We start from the raw sequence: 25,695 nt of genomic DNA on the forward strand, positions 1-25,695 counted from the left end.
TGGATGAACATTTACTTACACCTGGCAAGGGACAGTTCTAACCTCAGCTAATGACTAGATTATTCTGCCATAGAAACCGAAGCAGAAATGGCTCTCTTTAATGGTGTTTAATTTCCAACCCATGCCTATAATTTGGATTGCCGTCTCTCAGGTGCCTCCCGAATGAGTACAGCATTTATGAGAGCAATGGCATACATCTTTCTTTCTGGTTGTGTCACAGGTTGATATCAGTGTAGAGTATGCAATCCAGAGGGATTATAGGGTTTTTGTTTGTTTTTCAAGATAAGGCTTCTCTGTGTCTTGGTGTCCTGGCACTCACTCTTTAGACCAGACTGGCCTTGAACTCACAGAGATGCGCCTACTTCTGCCTTCCAAGGCCTGAGATTAAAGGCATGAGCCACCACCACCTGGTGGGTTTTAGGTTCTTGTTGTACAGAGACATAGTTGTAGTAGTTGTGAAAGGTGAGGGAGGAAATTCACTAGAGCAAAGAGCCCTGCTGCAGCATGGATGAGGATTTTGTTGTTTGTTTTTTAATGCCAAGTAGTAGATTTGCTCTTTAGGTCATTTGCATGATATTGGCTTTCTGTCACATGTTCTGTTTATGTAGTTCCGCATACAACTTCAGGCATTTTCTGTTTTATTAGTGTCCTAAATCTCCAACCAGGGCGTGTGTTTTAGTATTATAATGTGCCATAAGGTCACCTTCAGCCACTGTGGATTGCCTCTGCCTGTGATACCTGGATTTAGTTACCCTCAGCTGGAGATTTCCAGATTTCTTCTTTGCTTACTTGCTTCGTTCATATAGTAACTTGACAGCCTATGCCTAAGGCTCTCTGGAACTCATTCTCTCCCCTATTCTCTTGCCTCATTTTGTCTGGGGATCCCAACTTCCTCGAGAGATAATAGTTCAGATGCTCACATTAGGTCCTTGTGCCCTCATAGGTGGTAGAGTGATATGGCCTGACCTGCGTACCATAAATTTTCTTATTGACTTGATCAAGTTTTCTTGTCAGGGCATCCATGCTGTCAGCCGTGCCAAGCTGGTATCTCTTTTTAGTTTTAATTCTTTTTTGTTTTGTTTTGTTTTGTTTTCTGAGACAGGGTCTCTCTGTGTAGCCTTGGCTATCCTGGACTCACTTTGTAGGCCAGGCTGATCTTGAACTCACAGCCATCTGTCTGCCTGTCTCCCAAGTGCTGGGATTAAAGGCATACACCTCCATGCCCAGCCTTAGTTGTAATTCTTTGGGTAGTCTGTGAGTCTGTGGGTGGGCACCTACATCTTTGTTAGAGGTATCATCGAACAGGGGTAGTGCAATGAATAACCAGCTACCACCACCCTCTGCCGCTTTCAGGATATTCTCATACTTAACATGATGGTTCATGTGAATCACACAGTGAGGCATCTTAAAACTACATAAACATCTTGGGCCTGTAATTTTTCTCTTCTGTGCCCACTCCAAGATGTGCTTTATTGTATTTCTTTTTGGTATATTGTTGACTGTGCCATTTGTTAAGGAAAACCAGAAGTCCCCTAAACCCCAGAGTACTGTTTCAGGGTACCAGAGAAAAACTAGGAGGGTGAGGATAGTGTGTATGGCAGGAAGTGACTTGTGTTGATCCCAGCACTCACGAGGCTAAGGCAAGAGAGTTCGCAGTTCCTTGAGACCAGTTCCGGCTACATAATGATTTTCAGCTCAGCCTGGAATATAATGTGAAGCCTGTCTGAGAACCAAATAAACCTTTTCCTCTTTTTTTTTTTTTTTTTTTTTGCCTTTTCATCTCTTTTTTGGAAACTGACCAAAGCTTTGGTATGGTATGCTTTCCTTGGTGTTCTGACCATTTTCTCTGAAAGGCTCTTCCCCTTCCACCATCCAGCTGCTTGCTTATCTCCGTTGTATAATGTCCATGTAACAGAAATGTTACAGTGTTTCATTGCCGAATTTCCATTTCTCATGAACTCAAAATCTGTTTAACCTGGGGTTCCTTTGGATTCAGTGTAGTAATTTGGTGTATTTTGATTTTTTTTTAGTGTTACAAATCATTCTATTTGGTTTATGTAATAATGTTTACACATACTATTTCTGAATCTTAACTACATTGATTATATATTATAGCTTAAGAGAAGTATTAATGTAGGTTGACATTAATATAGATTTCAGTGTTAGAACTTTTGTAACTTTAAAATAAGAAAAAATTAAGTCACAAATGCTGATGATTTTAGTAGATAAAAACAAGAAGAAGTTCCAAACAAATTGCATCCTACTATTTGTCTCTGTGTCATTTCTGTATTAATTTTGCTATAGTGTCAAGGTTAAATCTCTTAACCTTTCAATTGACAATAATCTGCCATCTCAGATGTATCATTACTTTGCTGTCCCTTGTACAAGTCTTCTTTAACACGCGTTTCTCGTTGTTTTCATGTTTCTTTTTATAACATAGCATAGTGTGCAGAGCCCCTCTTCATACTCATTTGCCTTTCAAACCTAACCCTCTTTTAGCAACTTCAGTTCTTTCACAGATGTTTATCCTTTTAAATAAATTTATTTTTAATTTATTCGCTTTACATCCTGATTGTAGTCCCCTCCCTAGTCTCCTCCCCGTCCCACCCTCTCTCCCCACAGATGTTTATATTCTAAGAACTTTTTAGTAAACCTTTTCATATAAAGCAATTTTAGAACATGATAGTTTGTATTATGCAGTTGTCACATTTTTATATTTGTTTTGTTATTAATAATGTTATTTCCCTGATTATTTCTTTATATCCACTAGTTATCTCTGCCACACTCTTAAGACTATAGTATTAACTTCTAAAATTGTCATTTGCATCCAGTTATTCAGTAGCTTGAAAAAATAAAAATAGTCTCATTCAATAGTCTTTTCAAGTATGACATTTATCACTGATTTCCTTTTTTTATTATTTGTTTACTTTACATCCATTCTCTCCCTCTCAGCTTCCCTTCACCTATGACCTTTCTTCCTCCTCAGAGAAGTAGAGACCTCCCACGAATATCAACCCGCCTTGGCATATCAGGTTGTAGTAGGACTGGACACATCTTCTATTGAGGCAAGACAAGGCTGTCCAGTTAGGGGAAAGAGATCCAAATGCAGGCAGCAGAGAGGACACAGCCCTTGCTCCTGCTGTTAGAGGTCCCACATGAGGACCAAGCTGTGTATCTGTTACACATGCGTAGGAGGCCTAGGTCCAGCTCATGCAGACTCTCTGGTTGGTGCTTCAGTCTCTGTGAGCCCCTATGGGCCCAGGTTAATTGATTCTGTAGGTTTTCTTGTGGTGTCATTGACCTCTCTGACTCTTTCTATCCTTTCTCCCCTTCTTCCACATGATTCCCTGAGCTCCACCTAATGTTTGGCTGTGGGTCTCGTCTTCTGTTTTCATCAGCTGCTAGGTGAAGCCACTCAGATGACAGTTATGCTAGCCTCCTGTCTGCAAGGATAGCAAAATATTATTAATAGCATCAGGGTGGGATCTCTCTCATGAAATGGGACGCAAGTTGATTTTCTTATCTGAGAAAAATCACGTTGTCATACTGGTTAAAAATAATAAACCAACTTAAAACATTCTAATTTCAGAACTTTTACAGTTGTAGTTGAATTGATTGTTAATGTTGAATCTGGGATTTGCTAACTTGGGTGCTGGCAGGAAAAGTAGATTTATTATTTTTTTCTCCTTTTAATAATTCTTTAACTGTGAAATCAATGACATTTTCTTGCAGTTTTATTAATGTGTAACTGTGTGTATTTAAATTATACCTTATGAAATGATTATGAAAGGATCAAGATAATTAATATTCTTTTCACTTCTCATAGTGAAATTATTTATGTGTGGTTAGAGAAAGAGAATACATAAATCCTTCAGCAAAGCTGAAGCTTGTAAGGTATTATTGTCAGTTGTAGTAACCATGTAGCAGCCATTAGGTCTCCAGAGTTTACTCATCTTGTAACTGAAAATATATAACCTCTGGTTTACCCCAATTTCTCTACTCTTGGTAAACCAGGTTTGTTCCTTGTTTCTGTTAATTTGGCTTTTATAGATCCTATAAGCATATATGTCTGCCTTGCCTTTCTGTGTTTGGCTTATTTTATTTAGCATAATATTTTCCAGGTCCTGCATATTGTCACAAATGTTAGCATAGCATACTTTTAAGGCTGAGTAAAATTCTGTTATTGTATGTACATTGCATTTTCTTTTTCCATCTCTTGACCTGTGTGTGCATTGGGGTGGGTGAGGAATGCTTGTTTGTATACAAGTGCATACACATATGTGTGAAAGTAGGACCAGAGATCAACCTCTGGTATTGCTCCTTAAGAGCTGTCTGCCTTATTGTTTTGAGACAAGATCTGTCACTGAGACCAGCAGGACTTGAAGGCCTGACCCACCTGTTTCTGCTTCCCCAATGCTGAGTTGGAAGAACATCCAGCTTTTTAAGTGAGTTCTAGACTTAGGTTGTCATGCTGTGTGGCAAGCACTTGCTGACTGAGCCATCTATTTATCTCATTAGCTACTTGACAGACATTTTTATATCTTAGCTGTCTGTGTTAGTGGACTGAGAAGAGTAAATATTTCTTTGAGATAATGATTTAATTTCCTTTGGATATATATTCAGAACTTAAATTGTCAGATCATATGGTAATTCATTTTTAATTTTTTGAAGAACCTCTTTATTGTTTTTCATAATTGCTATAACTATTTTATATAACTATAAATATAACTATATTTCTACCAACAAGTATAAAAGGGCTCTGTTTTCTCTACAGCTTTGTCATTATTTATTATTTTCTGGATATTTGATATCACTTCCCAACGCGTGTAAGGTTTTGATTGAAGTTTTGTATGAATATAGAATTTCAACACCTTTAATGCATGTTTGCCTCTGTTTCATATGTATTTATTTAGAAATGTATTTTCATGAAATATTTTCTTATTTTTGATACTGCTATAAATACAAATTTTTGTGGTATTGGGCACAGAACCTCACACACTCTATGAAAACACTCTTATCACTAAGTTAAATTCTCAGTCATTGTAAATGGAATTTTCAAAATGTTAAGTGTTAATATATAATGGTACTAGTATGTTTTGTCTTCTGCAATTTTACCAAATCAGTTCATTAGTTCTAACAGATTTATTTTGGTGGGCTCTAGGGTTTTTTTTTTTTTTTAATTTCATGTACATTGATGTTTTGCCTGCCTGCATGTCTGTATGAGGGTGTCGGATCCTTTTGAACTGGAGTTTCAGACAGGTATGAGCTGCCATGTAGGGGCTGTCAATTGAATCTGGTCCTCCAGAAGAGTAGCCAGTGCTCCCAAATGCTTGGCCATCTCTCCAATTTGACTGTAGGGCTTCTTAATTTGAGAACTAATGATATTCTTTCCTTTCTCTTTTGTATATCCTGTAGAGCTTAGCTTCATTTTCTTCCTTCCTTTCTTGCTTGTTGAAGAGCAAACACGGGCCATGGATATGCTAAGCTGGTCTACCGCTGAGTCACACCCTACCCCTGAGTTTCTCATTTGCTTGTATATCATCTCCCTTATTTCATTGACTTGCATGTTCTGTTTTGTTTTTAAATTCTAGGTCACGTTTTTTAACTAAAGTGAGAAATAAAACAGACTCTTTCCTTATTGCCTACATATATCTATAGTTGAATTAACTGGCTCATTTGATACTTGACTTATCTAGGCCTTCCCTGCAAGTCCTGAATGAACAAGTATTGTTAAGTTACAGTCCCTGCAAAAGACCACTTGGAACCTAATCTCTACTTAAGGTCATTTGTTCAAATGGCAGCTAAGCACATCTTGTGGTTTGGATTTTAATTTATTAAAGCCACCTGCCACAACCTTTAGTTGGGGATTGTATAATCTCTGTGGTCCTTTAGCTTTAGATATAATGGGAAGATCCTTTGTCTAGTAAAAAAATGCCCTCAGTCTAGCAGGCTGTAAGCCGGGTAGTGCATCACTCTCATGTGAATGGGCCTCCTCCCCTTTCACCCTAGACTCTCATGGCATTAGTCTGGATCATCCTCACAACTGCCAAGCCCTGCTGGCCAGCTCTTATTTTCCATTGTAGTTAATTGAGACTTCTTAAGATAATCATTTTGAATTATTTTTCGTGACATTCCTAAATCCTTTGTTTGGTATTGGTTATTAGCATGTTATTCTAGTACATCAGTTGTATCATTTTAACTTTCATATGTATTCCTTGGAGATTGTCTTCCCATTTGAATGCCGAGTCACAGTCTCCACTCTTACCTACCTGGTGTCAGAAGAATGCCGTCACCAGACAGTATCCTGGGGACTATGAGTTGGTTCAGAACTTTTGGTCTATGCTATGAGATAATTTGCATTTCAGAAAATGTTAAAGGTACAAGTAATTCTAAAAAATTATCTAAGCAAAGAGTTTTGCAATGTTATGGTTTTTCTAAAAGAAACAAACTTAATGTTTTAACACTATGCTAAAAAACAACAACAACAAAAAGATTCCCAATGTTTTCTAGGCAGCCTTTCTACAAGCAATTGGAAGTTGTGTAACAAAAGCAAATATGTTTACATCAACTTTGCTATCACTATATAGAGTTGCATGAACAGTTAGCTGTGTTTCTCATTATGTTTTCATGATTTTAATATTTGAGTTTAGAACATTGAAAAATGTAGCAAGTGGCATCTAAGATTTTTTTTTGAATTAAAGATAATGTGGCTGTTGTGATTTTGGTTCTAGGCAGTATGAAACTGTGGTTCCACTTGAAGATTCTATTGTGACTGAAGTTACAACAACTCTACAAGAATGGGCCAGCCTGTGGAAACAACTCTATGTGGTAAATAGTTCATTATGCTTTACTAGCACAGTAAAGTTTTGTTGTATCACGTGAAAAGAAAGTCTAGCTTGGTGACAATTCTTTAGTTTGAAATTTTAAAATATTTCCAGTTTCTAAATGAATGTTCTGATTATCACTTGAAATGTAGCAAACCAAATTTTTTGAACCTGAACAGAACACATTTTTATGTATTAATACATACAGCACCTTTACCTTGATCTGATTATTAGAATGTAAGTTCCATAACCATGATGTTTAGCTATCTTATAAGTTGCATGTCCACTATATGTTTTGTTTTGTTTTGTTGGTTTTTCAAGACAGGTTTTCTCTGTGTAGCCTTGGCTGTCCTGGACTTGCTTTGTAGACCAGGCTGGCCTCACACTCAACAGCGATCTGCCCGCCTCTGCCTCCTGAGTGCAGGAATTGAAGCTGTGTGCCACCACCGCCCGGCTCCATTATATGGTTTTATAAACATTTGTCTATTGAATGAAAAAAAAAACCTTGGGAATTCCTTAATTTTTATTGTTTATCATCTTAATAGTGGTTTAGGCCAAGAGCTTGTATCAATGGTTTTTTGCAACTACTTAAAGAATGTATCATATGTAATGCTTTGTTAGTCTAGAAATTAATTGAAAATTTTATTAGAAACCTATGATAATTGTTATCTCTCTGACAAGACACTTAAAAGAATAAAGAAAGATTTCAATAAAGGAAGATTTAGCATGGGTTGCGGTTCACGGTCCCTTTCGCTCCATTGCTTCTGGGCCTGAGCATAATAATGCCTCCTGATAGAAAGAATATAGTGGAAGAAAATGGCAGATTGCAGGCAGTTGATAATCTATTAGTTATATCAGAGCATCTCATGATCCTCTTACCTCTCGATGAGTGGATCCACTTGTAAGGAACCAGACTTTCAGTACCTTAGTCTTTTAGGAATAACTAAACTCAGTAAACAAAAAACAGTAAACCTCTTAGAGAACAGAGAATGATAAGATGTGCAAATAATTGTATGCTAAAAATAAGTAACAGAATTTGAATTCTGAGCAAGATTCTTTAAATACAACCCATTTTAGGTTTGAATCCTAGTCAAGATGGAGTAAGCACATTTTGGTTTTGGTTTTTTTTTTTTTTTTTTTTTTTTTGGCTGTGCTAATTTTCACACCTACCAACTATGTTTTCAGTTACCTTTTCTTTGAATCCTTGCTAATATTGTTGCTGTTGTTTGCTGATAATAGCATTAAACAGAGAATCCTGGGCAGAACAAATAAACCATATGACAGAAGGTGCCAGAAGGTAGAGTAGAGAAGGAAAGGGACTTGATAGGGGTAGCAAAAGCATATTTCTCAAAGAACAGCTGGTCAGATTAGACAGGAAAACCTAAAGAGTTTTGCCTTGTGAACCAACCTAGTAAATGGAAAAGATAAAACTATAGACTATAAAAAACTTTACAAATCACATATCCCTAAAAAGAGATGTATGTAAAATATATAAAGCATTCTCTAAGATGAAAAATAACAAAATTATTCAATTATACAATGGGCAAAAATAACAGACTTCATTCAGAAGTGTATGTAGATAGCCAGTAATATCATGAATATTTTCCTCATCATTAACCATTAGAACAATATAAAGCAAGGTTGCATAAATATGCATCTATTTGAATACCTGAAGTAAAACGTAAGTATTTTCCAGTGGGATATAGGTATCTTGTCTGTCAATCTCTGTGGTCCTTTAGCTTTAGGTATAATGGGAAGCCACGATTGTTTGTTTTGGGAAAAGGAAAAAGATAATTCTGTGTGTGGTTTCAAATGAGTTTATAGTTTTTGTTTGTTTTGATTTATACAATAAAAAACTAAAAGAAATGAAAAGGAAATTAATGAATTGGACTGTTCAGCAATCTGGATTGATCTCAAGAGCACCATGTTGCATAAAATTTATAAGATTCATGGAGTGGAGTAGACTCTGATTCTGTTTATATAGCATCCTCCAAGTGAAGGAATCCAGCCTGACTGAAGCAGGTTGATTGGCGTTACAGTGTGACTATTCAGGGTTAATTCCAAGAAACTTTCTACTGACGATCTGACTGTGCTGATACCTATTTCAGTTAATCGTGATTTCTGTAAGTTAACCATAATGTAAAAATAACTATTTCCTGATTTTGACAATGGATTGTAGCAATACAGGGTACAATCAATACCTGAAGTTACATTTATAGAATTCTTCATTTATTAATGTATATGATACGTAGGGACAACGCAGTTTGATCACTTGAGAACATTTTCTATATATAGAAATAAATGGACATGATGAAATATGTTTCATTTATATAAGGATATTATTTGGATAATATGATATATATGAAATATAATAGAAAATTTTCATCTCTCTGAGGCATCAAACCACAATCTCCCTGTTTTTTTTGTATAATGATTATGTTTTTCTGTTAAATTAAGATTGTAAGCTAGGTGTAGTGGCACATGCCTTTAATCCTAACACTCTGGAGGCAGAAACAGGAGGGTCTCTGATTTCAAGGCCAACCTGATCTACAGAGCAAGTCCCAGGAAAGCCAGGGCTACACAGAGAAACCCTGTCTCAAAAAACAAAAGAAAACAAAAACAAAACAAACAAACAAACAAAATCCACAAAAAACCCACACCAAAAACCAAGATTGTCCAATTTTAAGCACATTTTTATGTTCCAAATAACTTTTTTTTTAAACTATGACCTCAAGTTGGGCATAATGCTGCACACCTTTAGTCTCAGCACTCTAGGAGCCAGAGGCAGGAGGATCTCTGACTTCCAGGCCAGCCTGGTCTATGTGGTAGATTTCAGGACAGCCACATAGTGAGACCCTTTCTTGAAAAAAATAAAAACAAAAACCAGGGCCGAGCATTGTGGCACACGCCTTTAATCCCAGCACTTGTGAGTTCGAGGCCAGCCAAGGCTACACAGAGAAACCCTGTCTCGGGGGCAGGAAGAGGAAAGAAAAAAACAAAAACCTAAAATATATAAGCTCCTTTGAAACCACACACAAAAGTTATCTTTCTCCTATTTTCTAAAACAAATGACTGATCATCAATATTGTTAGACAAGGCGTTATTTCCCAGAATTTTATTCTTTTTTTTTTTTTTTGGGTATGTGTATTGAGACAGGATTTCTCTGTGTAGCGTTGGCTGTCCTAGACTTGTTTTGTAGACCAGGCTGGCCTCAAACTTACAGAGATCCGCCTGCCTCTGCCTCCCTGAGTGCTGGGATTACAGACATATGCCACTATATCCAGCTTTACTTTTATTCTTAATTTTAAAGAATTACCATAGTCCATGCTAGGCTTTGAAACTACTCCTATTACCATTTCTATGCAAGATATGCTAAGGAATTGAAGTATTTCTGGTTATTATAAATCAATTAAGTAAAATCTACAGTGCAAAATTTTAAGAGAATAATTTTATAGTTATATAATATTTATATATTTTATATGGACTTTCATGATGCACCCATTCAACCCTTTGTTGATTTGTTTATTCATATATGTGTGTCTCTGTGTGTTATTTATTATTTTCTTAATCAAAAATTTTTAAAAAATTATTTATTTATTATGTATACAATGTTTTGCCTGCATGTACACCTAAATGTCAGAAGAGGGCACCAGACCTCATTATAGAGGTTGTGAGCCACATGTGGTTGCTGGGAATTGAACTCAGGACCTCTGAAAGAGCAGGCAGTACCCTTAACCTCTGAGCCATCTCTCCAGCATGTGTGTTATATTTTAGTCAGGGTCTTGTTATCTCTTCCAGGCTGTCCTGGAACTTACTAAGTAATATTACTTGACCCTGAACATCTGTCCTCCTGCCTCGGCCTCATAAGTGCTGGGATATAGGAACAATTCTTGTGTCCCTTGTTTAAAATATGGACTTCTCACAGGGATGACTACGCATAAGCTAACAAAGTTCAAAGTAAATGGGCAATTGGAATGATGCTTAGTGATTATATTCTCACTTTGACACCTTGATTTTTCCAACCCAAGTGTTTGACTCTGGATCTGGATGTAGCTAAGGAGAAAAAGATTATTCATACTCACAGGATGTATCCTTTTCCATCAGTCTTGTGATAAGTATCCTAGTAGGACTTCTAAGTGCAAGGGTTAAAGGCATGCACCACCACTGATGCCTGGCTGTGCCTTCATTCTTAAATTGCTCTTGAAAATTCTTCAAATAAGGCAGCTTATCTGAATGATAAAATTAAGAATATTTAACATTATAACTGAGGTAAAAAATTATTCAATGACCTAAATGCCATTTTATGAAGTAGCAGCATTACCAATAGCCAATAAAAGCAGATCAAATAGTAAAGAAAGTTTAGAGTTTAGAGAAAATGCAACACAATAGAAACTTAATACAGAAATGTATTGAGAAAGTGCTATACTATAGACTAGCTTTCACATTTCACTCCCCTACACTCAGGATTACAAATACACTTGCTTAGAGCAAATGAGGCAGCTCTTTGATAGCAAACAAATGATAGTTGAATTAGAAGCCACAAGTAATATCATGGCATATTGTGTGGATATACATGTACTTAAGAAAATGATCATAGATTGCTTTTAGTAAGATCGGTATTATTACTGTGTTAATTCTACCAATCCATGAACATGAGAAATCTATCTTCTGGTATACTCTTCAATTTCTGGCCTCTTTAGAGACTGCATTCATGTGTACACCCTCCCATGTACACATAATTTAAAAAATTTTAATGTAAAATCTTTAAAGATAAAAAAATCAACAAAATAGCATTTGACCATCTTTGCGTATGATCATTATTTAAGTTGGCCACTTGAATCTTTAATATGAAGGAATATTTGAATCTGTGCTGTAGCATGTATGTTCATGTATCTTATGTGGCTGGGCGTTTTGCCATAGTAGCTTTGAATGATGTTGTTTCCTTATGTTCTGCTCATCAGGTATGGCAGGAGCTGCAGGAGCTGGTACATCATAGTCTGGCTCATGTTGAGATTCTCTGCACTAACATACTTCTAAGTTATATATCAGCTATACTTGTCATATCTTTGGATCAATTTAGGTCGTTCCTCATGTGATTTAGTATTTTTCATATTTTTACTTTTATCTGGGACAGTAAAAATCTTAGATCTATGTAGTTTATGATATTCAGATATATAGGCAGTAGAAAAGACACATGAGAAATACAGGAAAAAATCAACTGGGTCTGGTGGCACACAACTATAATCACTCAGACAGCAGAGGTAGGAGCATCTCTGCGATTTCAATGCCAGTCTGTTGTATGTAGAGAGTTCCAGGCCAGCCAGGGCTGCATAGTGAGATCCCACCTAAACAAACAACAACAAAACTGTAAAAAATAAACGTTGATAAAGTTTTCAAACATGAAAGGAAAAGGGAAATTAAAAACTATTTTAGAAACTGAAATGGTGAAATGAACCATTTAGTGTAAAGAGAGAAGACTCCTTATATAAATAAAGCCAGGCCCAAGCATAGTGCTGCCTGAATGTAATTCCAGTATGAGTGTGAGGTCAGCATCATGGGCTACATAGTAAGACGCTCTCAGAAATTACACTGAATAGATAATGTCAGAACTGAAAGATGCAGTGTATCTAATGCTACTAATTAAAAGGTAAGGATATGTTATGAATATCTATGTGCCAGTCAATGGCAAAGTAAAAGTAGATAAACTCTCAAAGACACATAACCTCCAAAGACTGAATGATGAAGGAAGAGAAAAACTGAACAGAGCAGTGGCAAATAAGGAGTTTAATGGGTGAATCTGCCAAACTTTTAGAGTAGAACTATAATAAATCCTTTTAAATCTTCTCCAAAATTAAAGAAGTAAAAACAGTGAAACTGTATGCTGGTGATGAGAACAGTTCAAAGCCCTAACTCTAGAGGAGGACAAGCATTTTCTAAGGAAAAGTTTATCTTGAAGCCAAATCTACACATGTGCATTTCCTGCTTTTGAAGCTTTCATATATGTATACAAGGTATCTTGGTCACACCCCTCCCCCTGCTCCATCTAGCTATTTCTTTCCCCCTCCCAGTGTACTTCCAGCCTTCCTCCTTCACGTCTTCATGTCTTTTGTTTTAACAACCTACTAAATCTAGTATGTGCACGAGTGTAGGGTCATGAAAAACCTACCAATGTCCATCCCCTCTTCAAGAAAAGTGACTCTCCCCTCAGCAGCTGTCAACTGTCATTGGCCCCTGAGCTAGGGCTGGAGCATCAGGAGCCTCCCTTGCTCCTTGTTGGAATTTAAAACTTACTCAAATCTTGTGTGGCTAACTATCGCTGCTGTGAGTTCATGAGTAGAGCAACCATGTCGTATCAGGGCCTGACCTTCACTGCAGTCCCAGGCATCCTCTAGCTCTTAGGTTTGTTCTGCCCCTCTTCTGTGATGGCCCCTGAGCACTGAGGAAGGGGTTGACATGTATGTCTTATCTGTAGCTGAGCACGCGTAGTCACTCATTCTTAGCACCTGCGTCTCTGCATTAACTACTCCCCTCTTCAACTAGACATTTCCCTGACCAAAGCTGAGAGCAGCACAAAATCTATTTATATAAAAATAAATATTTATATGGAAGCTTGACAACATGCCCCTTTAATAAAAATAACATGAAGAGGTTTTCTCCTAGGGCCTGCGGCTTCCTAGCTGTGGGTTCTTATTAAGTTCTATAGTACTAGACACTGAATTTCCCTCCTATGGAGCAGGCCTCAAATGTAGTCAAGAGATTGGTTGGTCAAGTAGGAATAGGAGTATAGCGAGGTGGGAAAAACAAGTGGGCATGCCTTGCTTGGCAGGTCACTGTTGTAGCATGCGGGGTACAGCACTTGGCCAGACCATTCATGTCCTTTCTCCCTCTCCTCCAGCAGCCTGCATAGTCGTTTCCATCACTATCAACACTAGCTAGCAGGGTGGGAGGGTCCTGTTGAGTTCAGTATTGATTTCTTTATGTCCTAAGACAGAAATGTACTGTGTTTTCAGTAAACGGGGTCATACTATTTATTTATGATAAGCAACCAAGAACAGTAACCATAGTCTATCTTGTTTAGGGTGCCTGACATTAAGATTTCCATTAAATAACTCATATATTAGGGAACAGCATTGTTGGCCCATGCTGGTACTTCTGTTCAGTCCCCCTTTAGAAATGATGCTTCATTGCTTAAGTGGTGGTGGGGATTCATAAAGCTTCTTCATAAATCTTTAGTCTTAGTTAACACACCCTGTGTCCCCTGTTTTCCTACCTCCCTGTCCCTATCCTTACTTAAACCTAGCTCCAAGTATCCTTATATCACATATATCTGCTATCCTCTTTCATTATATTTTGACTTAGGTTGCAAGATCATAGGTTCTCAGGTGGCGTTTTTATGTACACTTCATTTGTGTTACCCCTTCCTCTGTCCCTGTGCTTTCCTATTTCTATTACTCCCCCTCCCCTTTTCTAGCTATGTTCATTTGACCTCTTAAACTTCCGTCCCCTTCCTCAAGTGGATCACTTTGCCCACTGGGCCATTACTTGTTTCCCAGCTTTCACATGTACTTCAGGCTAAGCACACAAATCATAAAATTAGAAGGTAGTGCTTGTATATAGAAAAGATGTGGCTTCACTATGTGTAGTTTTTCCAGTTTCATCCATTTACTTACAATTTACATGATTTCTGGTTTTGTTTTGTTTCGTTTTTACTATTGAGTGATATTCCGTCATGTATATGTGCCACATTTTAATTATCCACTTACCAGTTGATGGAGAGCTGGGTTGATTCTATTTCCTAGTATTGTGAATAGAGTAGTAATGAGCATGATGTACAAATGTCTCTGTAAATAAAATGGAAAGTTCTTTAGGTCTGTGCCTTTGAGTAGGTCATACAACAATTCTATCTCTAGTTGTTCAGAGACCTCCAGACTGATTTCCAAGGTGGCTGTACCAGTTAACATTCCCATCAGCAGCGATGCGTTCCCCTTGTGCCACATCTATGGCAGTGTTTGTTGTGATTTGATTCCTCATGATGACCATTCTGACTGTAGTAAGATGGAATCTTAAAGTAGTTTTAACCTGCTTTTCCCCATAGCTAAGGATGTTAAATACATTTTTCTATTATTTTTTTTTATTTATTCACTTTACATCCTGGTCATAGCCCCCTCCCTCTTAGTCTCCTAGTCCTGCCTTCCCTTCCTCCTCCCGTATTCCTCAGAAAAGGGAAGCGCCCCTGCTCACCTACCCCAGCTCATCAGGTCACACCAGAATTGAGTTCCTCCTCTTCTCCTGTAGCCTGGCAAGGCAATCTTATCAAGGGAAAGTAATTAAAAAGTAGGGAACAGAGTCCTTGTCAAAGAATCCCCCCCCCCCTTCACTGTTCCCCGTACTAGGACCATGCCCACAGTTTTTCTTTTCTCTGCAGGCCTTCTGTCACCCATCCCCCTGTGCATATCCCCCCATTCCTCCCTCTCCCAAAGGCTGATCTCCACTCTCACGTCTCTCTGTATTCCCTCTCCTACCTTGTTCCCTCTCTTCAACCTCCACCTCTGCCTATTTTATTTCCCTTCTGATGGAAACTTAAGCATCCTCCCGTGGGTCTTCCTTGTTACTTATATTTTTTGGGTCTGTGAATTTAATATGTTTATCCTGCACTAAGTGGCTAAAAGCTGCTTAGGATGTTGACTGACTATCTGTGTTTCTCCTTTTCATAACTTTATATTATTCATAGCCCATTTTTAAATTGGGCTGCTTATTTTCTTGATGTTTAATTTCTAAAGTTCTTTATATACCCTAGATAATAATGTATAGTTGGCAAAGATTTTCCTCTGATCTGTTAGGTTTTTCAATTGAAGAGCTTTATGTCTCCACTTTTGGTCAAACTAGAGAAAGATGGATTGAGGCTGGAAGGAAACAGAAGAGAAAATGGGAGATGGTGAGGGGGAAGGGGACAGGAAAACAAAGAACAGAAGGGGAAGAGGGAAAGAAAAAACAAGTAAGTTCTTTGTACAATTCCTACCTTTTTTATTGTTGGGTTTTTTTGGGGTGGTGGTGGTTGCTTTTTGGATGCTTGCTTGGTAAAATTGTGAACAATTAATTTCAGATTCTGGTCACAGAAATACCATTAACTTTACAAGGAAAACAAGTAACTTTACAAGGCAATTATCACCACATTTTCAAACTCAAACTCCAGAAGAAATGAAAGGCACAGACCACTATCCTTGATAAATTAACCTACACAGTCTTCAAACAAATATTTGCAATCAGAATCCAGCATCATTTTAAGGATCCTACACCACAACCGAATTATATTCATTGTACATGTAAGAGTGGCTAACATGTACAGATTAGTGCATGTGGCATTCCCTGTTAACAGAAGAAAGATGAAAATCTTATGACCATCTTAGTAGATATAAGAAAAGCATTTAACAAAATTCAGCACCTTTTATGATAAAAGTTACTTAGTAGTATAAACAAATGTAATTTTATTAGTTCATTGCTGGAAGAAAAAGTGCTGGACCAAAGCAACACAGGGAAGGGAAGCTCTTGTTAGACTTATAGTTGTGTCCATCATGGCAGTAGGAGCTGAGGTGCCTGGTCACATTATAGGAGTCAGGAAGCAGAGAGAGACAAGAATGGTGCTCAGCTTGCTTTCTCTTTATTTTCCCTGGGACTCCAGATCATGGGATAGTGCTACCCACATGTAAGGTGAGTCTCCTCAGTTAGCCCAGTCTAGAAACTCTCATAGGTATGCCCAGAGGTTTGTCTCTTAGGCCATCTAGATCTGTGAAATTGATACAATAATAAGCACACTTCAACACAATAAAGTAATATGCCAACTTTAATCTACCCAGTGGTGATAAACTGAAGCTTTTCTTCCAAGAATAGGAACAAGATAAAGGTAACTGCTTTTATAACTTTAGTCCTGGAATTCCAAACCGGAACAAATGGGCAGGAGAAAAACTAAAGGCACTGAAATAGGTAAAGGAGCAAAACTATCTCTTTTTAGAGAACTATCTTGTATGTAGAACTACCTGGTAACTATGTGCATATGTACACCTCATTAGAATTAACAAACAAATTCAGTAAAGTTATAGCATAGAAGGAACAGACTAAAATCATTTATATTTCTGTAAAATTAGCAAACTATCTGAAAAGGAAATTAAGAAAACAATCCTATTTATGATAGCATCAGAAATAATAAAATACTTGTAAAGTTATCCAGGGAACTGGAAAATTTATACACTGAAAGCCAAACATTGCTGAAGGAAATTAAAGGACAACTAAAAAGTAGAAAGATCCTGTGCCATGGTCATTCATATTTGTCTCCAGAGTAAATGAGCTTGTGCTTACTTGGAAATGATAGCTGTACTTTTGCATCAGGATATTGTTATGTATAACCACATATACTTTTCATGATAACTGAAAATGCCTTATTAATATTAAATGTATAGTTTTATACTGACTCCCTTTTCAGATCAAGTCTAAGACTTTATAAGTAACTATCTCTCTTTAAAAGAAAATCAGCTGTCACTGACTTGTTTACCTTTTTCACAGCAGCATATGTTTCAGAAGTAAAGGTTAATTTCATCAGGAAGATACAGAGGTTTTATATATGACAGTTGTAAAAAACAGATAAAAATGAGCCATACTTTTAAAAGGAATCATGTATACAAATAGTTAAAATATAAAGGGACTATAAGATACAGTCCAAGATTTTGATTACCAATTGGGTGTTAAAAAGCATTATTGTTAGGTGGGGTGCTTATATATAAGACACAGGGGCAAGGGTTAGCTGCTGTGTTATCTGGTGGGTTGCTGGTGGTCATGTTAGAATATCATCTGGCAAACTAGGTGATATTTTGAGGCCAGGTCCAGAGCAGTGTCTGCGGCAGAAAGAACAAAAATAGAAGTGTAATAATAACTACAGTTGCAGATAGACTCATTTCTCTCTCTCCCTCTCTCCCCTTCTTCCCTTCCTTTCCCCCAGTGAAAAGGCCAAAGCATACCACAGACGGTAGTAAATTTTGCCCAGAGCACTCTGACTGGCAGTAGAGATAAAGCACCAAGCATTCTTGACCCTATATCTAGTATTCCTTACCCACTATGACATATTGTTAAAGAATATTAAACTTCAGAGGAACAATCAGCAGTAGGAAGGTAGGGAACTTTCTCATTTTATTGCTAATGATGAACCTGAGAATTCCCTTGGGAAGTAGAGGGGTCAGGTGTTCAGTGTTTAATTTAAAGCATGCAGCTTTTTTCTTCCCCTAGTAAGAATGAGAGACCTTTACGAGAACGCGAATAAACCAGATGTAGGCTTATTAGTATAGTTGTAACACTGGGCCTTTAATAGGGAACTCTCGTGTTTCCCTGGCATTAGGTCGTGCTATGAAATGACTACTGCTGTATTTCTAGACAACTGGATGTAAATATGTACCTTCTGCCTTTTTCTTTTTCTTTACTGTTACAGGGTGACTGAAACCCTGAAGGGGCGTTGGTTGGCTGGGTGGCCTCTACCCCTGCTGCTCCATATGGACTACCACCAGGGTGGGAAAGCCATCCTTGGACAAATGCCATGCTGTAGTTAAGACACAAAGCTTTCTCCAGGGCCGCCACCTGCTGTGGAATGCACTTCATTTCTCTTGTGTTCCAGGAGTGAGACATACAAGTGGTCTAGCTTTTGTGTTTATCTGAAAGGGAGTCATTGTACTTAGACATTAGACAGATTTGTTAGTTCCATTTATCAATATTTAAGTTGGTAAAGAGTGAAGGCTGTGTTCAGACTCAACTTTGTATCTACGATACCTCGGTTGGGGTGGGAAATGGAAGAAAGCTTTTTTATAGTTGAGCGTATTCAGTTTTATCTTTTACAACAGTCAAAGGTGCATGTAAATCTGGTTTTAAATTTTATACACTAAGGACTGCCAGTCATTTAATTAAATGTGGGTCCTGGTGCCTTCTCTTCCCACTCCTAATTCTGAGTCCATACTTTTTTCTAGATATTTTAGCTAATTCTTCAGTGTTTTACATTTCTAATAATATTCCCAAAATGGATGTCTTTTCTAATCTTTAGGTATTATTTAATGTTTTTTTCTTGTAAAAGGCAATAATTAAATTGAATTCATATGCACCTACACCTATACTATCCCCTCCTGCCTGTGTCCAAATTCCCAAATCACCACCTTTCGAGTCAATAGTCGGTACTTACAGTGTTTGTGTAACTATCTTCATGAATTTCATATCACTCCTTTTTGAGTCAGTATTTACTTGCTGCACTGTTTGTAATTATTTTCATAAGTAAGGAACTTGGTTGTGCTTCCTTTCTCTTATTGCTTGTTTTTATAGTTACTGACTGCTTGGTCTTATTTACTCTATTTAAAAAAATGTAACCTCTTAGCAGAAATAAAAATCTCCATTGTATATGTTGAAATATGTTAGGTATTTAATCAACATAATTTTCTTCAGTTATATCCTGTGTGGAACCTGCCACCTTCTACATTAATGTGACCCGAAAAATGTCTTTGTTTCTTTCCTAGTTCCCTTTATCTTTTAGGCTAAACCTCTTTTGCCTTAATTTTTCATTTGACAAAACACCAATAGCTTTCTGAAAAAAAAATCATATAAAATAAAAATTAACACTTCTCATTTAAAAATACATTAGCCTACCTTATTCAGGGCAGCATATACATCAGAAGTGAAGGTTCATTTCATTAGGAAGATACAAAGGTTGTGTATCACCTATAAGTTACAGTTTTGATGGATATAATTTTTTTACAGCTAGAGGATTTTAGCTAGGTGTGGATAGACACACTTATGCTGGACAGCACTCAGAAGGTTGAGGCAGGAGGATCAAGAGTTTGAGTTCATCCAGCCTCCAACATTCAGTGAGACTGTTTGAAACAGACAAAGCAACAACAAAAGCAGCCAGTGTGGAGCCTCAGCAGCTCCTCTTCGTTGTCTCCATTGTGCAGTGCTATTGTTTCTGTCGTGCTATGGCAGGGTTGTTCTGGTTCCTCTTACTTAAGGTTTGTCTCCCTGAGAGTGTATGGACCATCCATTTGTCCTCAGTATTGTACATTTTACAACAGTGTTCATGACTGTATTTGTTTCATGTTTTTGCTTTCTTTTATTGCTGGTTTGGTGACTATATGTCCAGCTATTTCCAGCGTGGGAACCCATTCTCTTTACTTCTGGCACATGCAGTGTGTGTCGGTTTAACTCAGGAGCTAGAGTGCTAGAAGCTCTGGCTGCACAGAACTTCCACTGAATCGACGTCTGTAGGTTCTGATGGTGAGAACTGAAAGAATGACGGTTACTGACAACAGGTAGGGGAAGATTTTAGGAAGGAAATTATCATGGTGAAAGCAAGCTAGCAGAGCTCCTGTGTGTCAGGGCAGTTCCTAGAGAAAGGATACCACTCAGTTGAGTGTAGAGTATTAGAAAAGAAATGAACACCATATTGACCGCAACAGTAGTGCTACTTTCTAATTATATGATCAGTTCATTCATTCTTACTCTATATTTACACAAAAGGCTAGGGCAAGTTTTCCCACCTTTTCATAGTTAAATGAGAATGGATTTTGTACTAGATAAAAAGTTACCTATATATACAAGCCAGCAACAACCTAGCAGCTTCAAACAACTGTTAACTGTTTTAATAGCCCAGTTAATCAGTTTTATCTTATGGTTTCTCATTCTGTTGCGGTTAGATAGTTCTAGGGTGCAGTAGGCCTCTGATGATTTGATAAGGCTAGGTATACAGCATTACTCACATATTCAGAAATATTTGGGCACCTACTTGTGGCTTCGGCATGTAGCTTCTACTTTGAAAAGCATGATCACTTTATTCATTCATCTATTCTTGTATGCTAAGAGACAGCAATAAATGGACTACTTAAAGGCTCACAACTGACTTAATTCACTACTGTTACGTTCTATCGCTCAGAACAGTCTCAGGATCTGCCTAGATCCATGGAGAAACACACTGTCTTTCCTCTCAGGATTTCCAGCGTCACATTGTTACAGAAGAGCAGGGTATGAGAGATGCTATCATCTCTGGAAATTTTAATATTAGAGCTCATTATTAAAAAAATAATTATGTGTAATTCCTTAAAGACTATACCAACATAGATATTATGTATGTATATGAGTGTATATTACATGTGTGTATGCTTATAAATGTATGTATACCCATTAAATAATTATATGCATATGCATTATACATATATACTTAGTTTATTAAGGCTGCTATATCAAAATTCTAAAACTGTAAAGAACAGAAATTTATTTTCTCAGTTCTGGAGTTTGGGAAGTCTAAGATGAAAATGCTCCCAGAATTACTGTCATGGGAGAGCCCATATTCGCATAAATATCACCCTCTTACTACATACTCACATGGTATAGGAGATGAACAGATTCCATTGAGCGATTTTATAAGGGCATTAATGCTATGTGGGTTCTGCCTTCCTGATTTTAATCATCTCTCCAAAGGTACTGCCTTCTAATACCATTGCCTTATGGGTTAGGATTTTGATAATGTGAATTTGGTGTGACATAAACATTTAAATTGTAGCACATGGGCTGCAGAGATGGCTCAGCAATTAAGAGCACTGGTTGCTTTTCCAGAAGACTTATATTGGATTCGCAGCACTAACATGGCAGCTTACAATTGTCTGTAACCCCAGTTTGTGGTAGGGGGTATCTAGTGCCCTCTTTGGTCCTTTTTGGACATCAGGCTGGCATGTGACACACAAACAGACCTTTATGCAAAACACTGATACACATAAGATAAAAATAAATCTTTAAAAACAATAAATCATAGCACATACACAAACATTTGTGATGCACTGATATCAGTACGGTCCGTTATACTTGGCCTAAAACAAAGACCCTCATTTTTAGTAAGTGTTCATAAATCTCAGAACTACCTTGCAATTGAAACTATTTTTCCTCCTCTAATTCAAGTTAGCATTCCCTAAGAAACTGTTTTGTGTTTTCTACAGCCTCAGCATCCTTTTGTATCCCTCTCAGCCAATGATCTTGCCTTTTCTCTGAGAATGAAGCAATCAAAGGAAAACTTTAGTCATTTTATTAAATTTCTACCTCTCTGTGTCATTACCCATTTCGGGGTCCTTTCCTTTCTGTGACAATACAGTTGTCCCTTTCTGTCCGTGCATTCAAGCAATTGTGGAACAAAAATACTTGGAGAAAATTGCATCTTTAGCATGTGTTGATTGAGCATTAAGAACATTCTTTATGGATTGGTTACATTCCAAAATCTTCAGTAATCACATAAAATCATGTTTCTCTCTAAAAGAAACAGAATCCCACGTATTCAATGGTCAAGATTTTGCTTCTGTGAAATAAGACTTCAGTTCTTAAATTTATATTCTTAACATTTTTTGAAGCACCAACTTAGTTTTTTACTTGCAAGGTAATAAACACTATAATGCCCTTAATTAACTTCATTATGATGTTTCTACTTAACTTTTGTAAACGTAAGGATCTTTATTAAGCTGAAAGGAGTAGAAATCTACTACTCTAGGGACACACACTGTTTAAAAGAAGCTAATTAGAAAGCGAGATGAGGCCTAGAAACTAAGAAAGGCATCTCACTCCAGAGACTGGCTTTATATGAAAGCTTCACCGCTTCAAAATAGGGCAATTAATTCTCTTCCCTCCTTCTTTTAACTTGACTCTCCCTCCTGATGGAACTTGAGGTGTTGCCAGATGGCTGAAGTCTTTGCTGTTAAGGGCGTTCGTTATTACTTCCGTTGCGATATCAGCTTTGGGCTCCTGTGCAAGTTATTTTTCTGATTAAGCTTAATAACTTTGATTTACTTGAGATGAGTGGACCAGGATTGGGTAGAGGGGGGTGCTTTTTCCATGGTCTGGATTAGTTAGGATGTCTTGCTAGATATCACTGTGCAGTTTTAGATGGTAGGAAGTCGCACTTTGTTTCTAAGTAAGCTCCTTCTTACATTGCCTTTACAGTTCAGGGAAATGAGCACTTTTCATAGTTTAACTGTTTTTCTTTCTCTTTTCATTCCCTTTCCATATCCCTTTTATATTTCACCCACACCAAAATACCTTTCAGAAACACAAAGTAGATCTTTTCTACAAACTACGCCATGTGATGAATGAACTTATTGACCTACGAAGGCAGCTACTGTCTGGTCACCTGACACAGGATCAGGTGCGGGAGGTTAAGCGGCACATCACCGTGCGCCTGGACTGGGGTAATGAGTAAGTATGACTATTACTTGGGCATCTCTTAGTTTCATTGTAACTCAGTCCTCATAGACTTTAAATTTGATTTAAGTTTATCTTTAGTGGCTAAAAGATAGTATAGTCTCCATACAGTTTTGCTAGGTATCATTACCCCCACCCCCGCTCCCAGTTATCAATAAGCGTTCACTAGTTTTAGCCTGAACTTTTCTTAGCCTGTGTTTTATTTCTGGAAAGAATTAAATAATTGGACTAGGTTATTCTCTGAGCTGTCTTCCAGGAGATCAAATTCATTTATTTTAAACTGCACTAATCACAGTATACTTAAAAAAAATTGGTGCATTAGAAAAAAAGGGAAGTCAGTACAGGGAAGGTGGCTCAGTAGATAAAGGCACTTGCCACCAAGCCTTTCCACCTGAGTTGAGTCTCCAGATTCTACAAGGTGAAAGAGAAAATGACTCCTGTGAGTTCTCTGATTTCATCATGGGCATCTTCATGCCCACACACATAACACATAAATGTATATGCTTTGTGGGTGTGTGAGATTAGCATTTGTTATAGATTTTTATAGCCATACGACTAATATGAATAAGCATAACCTACAAATGATTTATACTTCAGAGTATCCTTAACTCTTTTGTCATTCAGAAAGATCCTACAGTGGATGTGATGATTTATTTTCTCTGTGCCCTTAAAATAAAGTTTGGAGGCTGGAGAGATGGCTCGGTGGTTAAAGACACAGGATGCCCTTTCAGAGGGCCTGGGTTTGATTGCCAGCACCAACATGGCAGCTTACCAAGTGTCTACAACTCCAGTTCTAGGGGATCTGCTGCTCACTTGTGGCTTCTCTGGCACTGTGCATGCACATGTTGCACAGATATACATGAGGGCAAAATACTCATACACATAAAAATAAATGTTTTAAAATAACAATTTGAGACTTTGTCATTATAAGCTGAGATATAGCTTACAGTTGTATTTCTTTCTAAATTTAATAATGATTCAGATCCACTGAACTTTTAAGCAACCAGTTGTTTTCTACTTCAGATATATATATATATATATATATATATATATATATATATATATATATATATATATATATTTACTTAGATATATTTAAATATTTATACTTATTTCTTTCAACCAAGGCATTTTGAAATGATAGAAAAGAAAAGGAACGGGAGGAGGGTACCCATCAGTAAATTAGATGTGTAAACCTATTTCTGAAAGGTAGAAAGTAGGTTACTGACAGAAAAAGCCAATATAGGCAGAGAGAACTTTAGCTAATGTTGGAGCCAGTCTGCTCTGAAGCTTCTAGAATCAGGGGATAGGAGAGGGACCTTAACAGGTCGCACTGATGGTTTGAAAGGCTGTATGAAGAATAGAAACATCAATGGCCAGTTGTTTTCCCTTTAGATAAGCAAATACAGAACCAACAGCCTCAAAGAAACTTGGAAACTAGAGGGAGAATTAGGACCTTATGTATTGTGTCGTTTAAAGGCTTCATACTAGAAAGGAAAGCTTGCCACTTATCTATTTATGCATAAAACTTCCTACATTTCTTCCAGTGCAGTTTACATACAAGTGAACAACCAAATTTCACTGATATTTAAATAAATTATTTCTCAAGGAAGAGGGAGAGCATGATTTAAAAAATACCTGGGCCAGGGGGAATGACTTATCCTTTGAGATAAATTTAAAAACTTGAAGGACAAACCAAATTCCTCTATTATCTACAAAAAGAATTAAGTAGTATTTATAAAGAAACAGAAATGCCCAGAGCCCAAAGTAAGCAGCTTCCAGATGGAAAGGGCTTGCTATGCATTTAAAGTAATGAGTGGAATTCAAACAGACAAACAAACGAACCCCACATTAAGGTACATTAAAAATTTTATTCCAGGAATGAAGAGAAACTCTTAAAGGTCTTTAGATAGAAAGCCAGCTTCTTTTACAAAAGAAAGTAAACACGTTGGCCTCAAAAATTTTACCATTAAAGCCAGATACTGGAAGATAATATAGTTGCTTTAGAATTCCATAGGGAAAATGATACACTAGCCAGAGTTTTGTAAGTAGTCACACTAAGACCAAATAAAACAAGTTTAAGATATTCAAAGATACATAATAGCCATCTCTCATTTCCTTTCTGTAGGTGAAGCTTAAGGATAGAAAGTTCAAAGTATAAAAATAAATCAGGAAATATAAACTAATAAGTCTGAGTGAATCCAATTAAGAGTGACAGTTGTTATTACTAGAAATATGAGAAATGCAATTGAAGTTGATTGTAATTTTTCTGAAGAGACAAGAGTCTATCCTGGTTGGGTTTTGTTTTATTGCCTTCTGACTGTTCTTTGTTATCCTTGTTTATATACTAACTATTTACATACTGTAGTATACATGCATTAAGGTTCCTCCTGACTGTACACTGTAGCTGTTATTATATACTAAACTACTTCTATGCTATAGTATACTTGAATTTAAGTACACTGATCAGATAGTGTTCTCTAAATTAATGATTTGGAGCAAAAAAAAAAGACCCTAAGTAAAGCATAGTATGTTAATTTATAGCACAACTAATAAATATGCCAAATACTACCTATTGTACTATAGACTATCACTGCATTTACTTTAAGAATCAGAA

General features: G+C 37.1%; 1 protein-coding gene across 6 annotated transcripts in view; it reads left to right on the forward strand.

Moving 5' to 3' along the window:
- Positions 1-25,695, forward strand: part of DOCK3 (dedicator of cytokinesis 3) — a 336,530-nt gene that overhangs the window by 116,409 nt on the left and 194,426 nt on the right. For all 6 annotated transcript variants that reach the window (XM_084752557.1, XM_084752558.1, XM_084752559.1 and 3 more), the window contains exons 5-6: positions 6,732-6,828; positions 22,924-23,072. In XM_084752557.1, coding sequence (XP_084608683.1) covers positions 6,732-6,828; positions 22,924-23,072 — 246 coding nt within the window. The remainder of the gene's footprint in view (positions 1-6,731; positions 6,829-22,923; positions 23,073-25,695) is intronic.

The sequence above is a fragment of the Acomys minous genome (assembly GCF_964271855.1).
Source record: "Acomys minous genome assembly, chromosome: 13".
Lineage (NCBI taxonomy): Eukaryota > Metazoa > Chordata > Mammalia > Rodentia > Muridae > Acomys > Acomys minous.